The 6,526-nt window shown below is 33.3% G+C and overlaps 1 protein-coding gene across 1 annotated transcript; it reads right to left on the bottom strand.

Moving 5' to 3' along the window:
* Nucleotides 1–1,137: 1,137 nt before the first annotated feature.
* Nucleotides 1,138–5,917, bottom strand: LOC127805624 (uncharacterized). Its single transcript, XM_052342374.1, has 6 exons — nt 5,762–5,917; nt 2,763–3,261; nt 2,443–2,592; nt 2,247–2,356; nt 1,546–1,683; nt 1,138–1,401 (listed from the first exon to the last, which is right to left on the bottom strand). The coding sequence occupies exons 2-6, from the start codon at nt 3,160–3,162 to the stop codon at nt 1,138–1,140; spliced, it is 1,062 nt and encodes a 353-aa protein (XP_052198334.1). The 5' UTR covers nt 3,163–3,261; nt 5,762–5,917.
* Nucleotides 5,918–6,526: the final 609 nt, after the last annotated feature.

Here is a 6,526-nt window from a genome sequence, read left to right as displayed (position 1 = left end):
AGATACTCAGATTCAGAAGATCCCAATTGCTGAAAATCCTGCTGATATGATGATTAAGGTTATGACAGCAGTCAAGTTCTAACATTGTTTGGACTTGATTAATATCCTTAGTATTTGAAGTTGGTGCTTCATAGTGCATTTGAAGACACCTCTGATGATTGATTCTTTGGAGAGAATGTTGAGGACTTTGGTTTGGATTTGGAAGATTTGCCAAGGTGGAGATTTGTTGGCTCTTGGCTCCCTCCAATATCCCACATCGGTTGGGTAGTGGGAGGGAGGTCCCCTTTAGCATTATTTAATGCCCTTTCCCCTTGTAATTTGCATCCCTCAAGTTTGCATTTATTGCACACTTCTCCTTTTTGTATCTCTCTTTGATATTAGTGAAAGTTTTGGTGGTGTCAGAGGACGTAGACCATATTGGTCGAACCTCGTTAATTTTCTAGTGTTCTATTTATTTTTATATTTAATAGTTTTGTCGGTTATTATTTTTTTGTGCTTCTGATTTTGGGAAAAATTGTCTGATTTTCCCAACAGTCGTAGTCTATAAAACCTTGCAAACCGTATACAATGCTTTCCCAAGAGCCACTCGAGGCACTTCCAACCAACAACGGAAAAACATGGAAACCACAAGAAACATAAAGCCCTGGCACTAACATTAAACTCGACCTCTACAGCTTAAGCCAAAACAGGAAAATAGACCCAACCTCATCAATGCCCTCGGCCAAGCAATGACCATATCCGATGGAGTAGGAGGTTTGAATACCCGGACTATTTTCCTGTAGGTGATTGTAAGAAAATGGGGCGATCATTTTTCTTGCCAAAAATGGTACCATATGTGGAATAGATTAGATCCAAGAGGAGCGGGACTGCAAGGACGTGAAAATATAGATTGGAACACTAGCTACTGCTGCTGTAGGAATTAGATTCCATTCCTTGTAATTTATCGCCCCAAGATAGAGGGTAGCAGTGAAGGCTACCATCATGGTTGTTATGGAGAGAAACAAGGTGATGAGACAAATTATCAGCCTCTTGGGAAGAACATAAAGAAAATCGCTTTCTTCATAGCGTGAAGTCAGGATGGACAAGAACATCAATAGAGAAGTGATAGATGTGAATAAAGATAATGCATTTGAAATGTTAAAGATGATGAATGCACTTTTTTTTAGAGAAAATTGGGAGACCAGTACTGTCGTCATTGCCGCCGGGACCATTGATTGTAGCTGCAAACGCTATAGTGGCAATCAGGGATGCCACAATTGTGCATGAATTTGCTGCATCTTTCATCCATTTCTCTCCTTCACCTTCTAGGTCCTTGTGTTCTTCAGTAAATAGCATTGCAGGAATTTCTCCATGGTTGTTTTTGGTTAGTTTATTTTGGTGTCGCATAAGTTTCTCGACTTCCTGAATGAGAAGCGTAATTAAAAATGTATTTTATCTTCTTTTATCATCCGTAAGCTCAAAAGTAAGATTGATCGCCGTGCATGTAAGATTCTAAGTCATGCTTTCCTAAATAATCATTAAACCAAATTGAAATGAGTTAATTACCTTAAACCATTGCAACTCACATTGCATTTGAAGTGCTGCGCCAGGAATAAGATTTAGTTTGCTTGGAGATGCCAGTCTCCCCGCCATGTAAAATTGCCAATTCGAATACATAATGAGATTCATCATCAGTAAACCAAACTGCATCCGGAAACGGATCCAATATTTCTTCCACCATGCACCTCTTTAACTCCTAATTTTGCTGCAGAAAGCAGTGGGCCTTTCACAATTGATTCATAAGCCTTGTAGTTATTTAGAGTTGCAATTTGCTTGCACAACAAATTCACAAGCCGAGCTGCCTGATGAGGGACTTGTTTTTTTGTTCTTGATGCGTTTAATCTTTGGCTCACTGAGGAGGCAAATCGAGAGATATGCCTGAGTGATCAGGGTGGTAGGCCTTGATATCACTAATGTCACTCCTAAGGTTCTCCTCAAAAGAAAGCATTATGCTTCCCCCACAAATTAAACTCACGTACTGAGAGTTTTTAGACAAGCTTTCAGTCTGCCCTTTTATCACTCGACTATGCCCCTGGAGTCAGCATGACTTGTAATCTTTGGCTCACTGCAAGTTGTCATCAAAGCAATTGAATCAATTAGGAAAACTACTTTATCTAAGCAGAATTTGGGACTTGCCCTTGAATTTGTACAAGTTGTGCTAGGCAAAGTTGTGCTAGGCAGTAGTTTAATTTTTTGTACAATTAAACCTGGAAAGTTGTGCTAGGCAGTAATTTAACTTTGCACAAAAGTTGTGCTGGGTCCTCAATGTCAGATCTGCTACGTTCTTTAGCATACTCGTCTAATTTCATTGGAACACCTAGAATAAAAGCATATAATATAATTAAGCTCATTGCACAAACACAAAAATTAAGAGGATTTATTGAAAAAGTGATATATCCTTACAAGAATAGATAGCATTTTCCCAAAAGGATAGATGACTCCCACTTGGGAACGCCGACTCCATCAAAGCAATTGCTGATAAAACACTATCACCATTGGGAAGTTGTAATTTTGCGAGTTCGGGATATCGATCAATCAATTTTAGGGCCTCATCTACTTGATAAAACAAATTAAATTAACAAGCATTACAAGAGATATGATATATATATATATATAAATAGTTAACCAAATAAATCAGTTGTAAGAGTTACGTTTTATATTTATTTGTTTGACTATTTAGTTATATATACACACACAGTGAGAGTACTGTTGTAGGTTCTCACCGTAGTATTCGGAAAATATTACTTGTCTAACAAGGTGAACCCCGGATTTGCCTGCAAAGGGCCCAACACCACCTTGCTCGTCTTCAGAGACTGACAAGAAGTATTCGAAAGTATCCTTGTGATTATATTGGGCGGCCACGTGGACTGGTAGAAACGTATGCTGGTTGCGAATATACAACAATCGGGGGTGTTTTTGCACCAGAATAACAGCAGCACGCTTGTTACCAACAATAGAAGCGAAGCTAAGTGCAGTCTGGCCATAAAAAATTTTATGTTCGAGGGCCTCAATCGGCATTTCTTCTTCCACCAAATTCTTCACGGCATGGACTGCATTTTTTCTTGCTTGGATTGCTACGTGCAGTGCATTCTCCAGGTTCGAGGTGATTGGCAGTGACTGCATCTTGGTTTTTCTCAAAAAAATTCTTGGCGCTCTTCCAATCGCCTTCCGCAACAGCTCTGTGCAATGTTATGTATTTCCAGTACTCATCCTTGCTGTCATCTGCATTTTTATGTGTACATGGGTCAATTAATATTTTTAAGTTTTTTTTTATAGAAAAAATGATTCTTTTTTCTCTCTTGGAGTAAACTGCATCGTCATTTTGTCTAATTAATTTATATGAGAATTTAGATATAGCAAAGAATTTAATTTGAATAAAGTAATTGTTAGGAATAAAGTAAAACAATGAATATTTAGATATAACAAATTTAAATGAGAAACAATTAATAGAAAACCAACGCTAATGGAGTTTAATTTGAATTAGGTATAGAAATTTTATCTATCTCTACTACGTTATGGGTTAGGTCCAACACAATTTAGATTATGACAACAATTCTTTCCAAGATTGTTTTGATAATGATACATGAATAATAAAAATCAGGTCAATCAGAGTTACTTGGGTATATATCTTAATTGATTAGTATGTAATCATGACAATTAGAAACGAAATAACTTGCATGACTTTGTCCATCGGAAACTAGATATATATTCCTCTCCTTTTCTCACCTTTATCGTGCTGGCATCAATCATATATTGAGATTATTTTTATAGAATATAAAGAAAACTTAATTTATATATATAGTGACATCATAAAACTCTTCTATTACGAATTATAATAGAATAAGAATTGATCTATAATCATCATCTATCTTAAATAAAGTAATGTATTATATGATAAATATTTAGATAATTGTTATCAAAATTTATTTATACTTGACTAAAACTATGCATATTTAAACTGACAATCTCATCTCATTAAAGACAATTAATAATAATATTCACAATTAATATTATAATCAAATTTTTAAAATTGTCGTCGTTCTTTGTTTTGCTTGTATTTTTCACATTCTTCGGACTGATGAAAATGTACCTTGAATGGGAGGCGCAGATTGATCATTCCCTACAGGGTAGAATTGGTCAGCTACAAAAATTAAGCTAAACAATACTTAAGGAGAAAAACTAATAATTAATGACTTGAGAATTTAATTATGAGGACGAGTGACCATGAAGTCTATGAAATCGAGTTTGGCTTCATAATGTGGTCGTAATGAATTAGTTGATGCCATGCTTTATTACGTTGTCACAACCTACACGATTTAATAAAAGTCACATTTCTTAATTATGTATTTATTTAATTGATTTTCATTAAATATCTTATAATTTGAGTCACATACTGAGCACCCCATATAACTTATTTTGTTTTCAGAAAAAAATTTATTTTTATTTCTTAGACGACACAACTAATGCATTAATTTTTAACACAACTAATGAATTAATTGATTAGTTTTTCCTTTGTATATATTTTTGTTAAAATTTGAAATCTAGTTATAAACTAGAAAACATTTTTTCCAAATATATCACAATTATAAAAAATATATTCTTAAATTACAAAAATAGTTTTTCTAATCTTTAACTAATATATACATAAATTTGATACAATTGTGTTTAGAAAATCCATTTTTAGGAAAATATTATATATATACACAAAATATCATACATATAAATATTACATATATTAATTTATATGAGTTTTTTTTAAAACTTATATAAATTAGGTCTATATTTTTAAACTTATATAAATATTACTATATTTAAAAAAAAAAAGGCTTCTCCGAGTTCATCATGACAATTCCTATATTTTTAGGATATTGTCAAATTCAATTTTGATTGAGATTTATCTCATATGGAAGAATATTCTCATGAATTATCTTCTGATCAGAATATAATTTTATGTGTGCATCTATATATGATTTTAGATCTATAAATAGCTATCCAATATCCTGTAATTAGTTATAACTATATCACTATTATTGTATCAACATCATCATAGTGATATTTTGTCCTTATTGTCCGTGATTTTCTCGATTTGAATTTTTTACATTAAATTTTGTGTGTTGTTTGTATGATTGATGGTTTGATAGTTGTTTGTTTTCGATCTAATTTCATAACAAATTGGTATAAGAGCCGTTGAATCAAACTATCAACGTTTGACAAATCTCAACCATTAGATCTACACATCTTCATAAAAAATCACAATCAAACTATCAATAACACACATGAACACAAAATTTTATGTGAAAAACCCAAATTAAAAAAAACTATGGGTGGAAAGAAAAAAATATCACTATGATGAAATTGGTACTAAAAAAGTAATATTGTTGCAACTAATTTCAAGACATTGGACATCTATTTATAGAGCTAAATTCATCTGTAAATGTACACATGAAATTATATTTTGATCAAAAGATTGGTCAAAAAGATATTTCTCTAGATAAAATGAATTTTATTCAAAATCGAATTTGATAATATCTTAATTATAGTAAATTTGAAGTTCTAATCACAATCAAATTATCATTCCAATCAAAGACAAATTTAAGTTTCCGATCACAATTATAGTAGAAAACATTACATGTAAACTATAGAATTTAAAACAAAAAAGAGACAACACACAATAAGCTTGAATATGTGTCTTATGTCAGAAAGCAGTTTGAGGATATCAAACCTTGTAGCTTTAGGGCTTTACCCCTTAATTTTAACACTTGAAACCCTCCAATGCGTGCTTCAAAAGCCAATTATTCAATTCCCGACTTTCAGGACCTAACCCAGCGAGTGCTTCTCTAGCTCTCTCAGCCAATTTCTTCGCCCTCCTTTCTTATAATCTCTTTGGAGGAGGACTCAAAATCAACCAAAACAGTCTTTATAATTGTTTTTATATTTTGTTATTTCCAGCAAAATTCAGAGTAAATTTGACTTTTATTGGTTGTCTTGCCTGCTTTAATTTCATGTCCTAAACGATACCCTAGCTGCATGAAATCTCCCGCATGCCCCATCTGTTATGTTCTGGCCGCATACCGATTCTATCCATGCCATTACTGGTGGATAAGTTTTCATCAGCTGTCATGTAGAATTATAGGCATGCACTCGTATTAGAATCCACGCGGAATCAAAAGGGACAAAAAATAATGACAATGCCCGCTACAAGATTTGCGGCAGTTTTTGACCTTTTTTTTTACCGGCGTTTGTGTGAAATTCTAGTAGAAAAGAAAAAAGAAAAAAATATAGGCAAAACCCAAAAATCCCGACAAATAGCAAGTTGTGGCTAGGTCCGAAATTATTGGTATTTTAAAAGTCAGTAAAAATAAACGAAAACTCCATAGATCCGTTGGAGTTTACAAGAGCATCGTTAATATAATTAAAAAAATGTGAGTGTCAGTAAAAATTATTAGCGTTTTATGGTTTTACCAATGTTTTGAAGCAAGTTTGAGGA

Source organism: Diospyros lotus, chromosome 7, assembly GCF_014633365.1.
Source record: "Diospyros lotus cultivar Yz01 chromosome 7, ASM1463336v1, whole genome shotgun sequence".
Classification (NCBI taxonomy): Eukaryota; Viridiplantae; Streptophyta; class Magnoliopsida; order Ericales; family Ebenaceae; genus Diospyros; species Diospyros lotus.
Note: the sequence above shows the minus strand (reverse complement) of the source record. Positions and strands in the feature narration are given on the sequence as shown.

Excerpts from the sequence above, each read along its gene's own strand:
- LOC127805624 (XM_052342374.1), bottom strand. The coding sequence starts at position 3,162 with ATGCAGTCACTGCCAATCACCTCGAACCTGGAGAATGCACTGCACGTA. Across the intron at positions 2,357-2,442 it reads GGAAAATGCTATCTATTCTT|GTGTTCCAATGAAATTAGAC; the intron begins GTAAGGATATAT and ends CTTTTATTCTAG. Across the intron at positions 1,684-2,246 it reads TGCCTAGCACAACTTTCCAG|TTTGGTTTACTGATGATGAA; the intron begins GTTTAATTGTAC and ends TTCCGGATGCAG.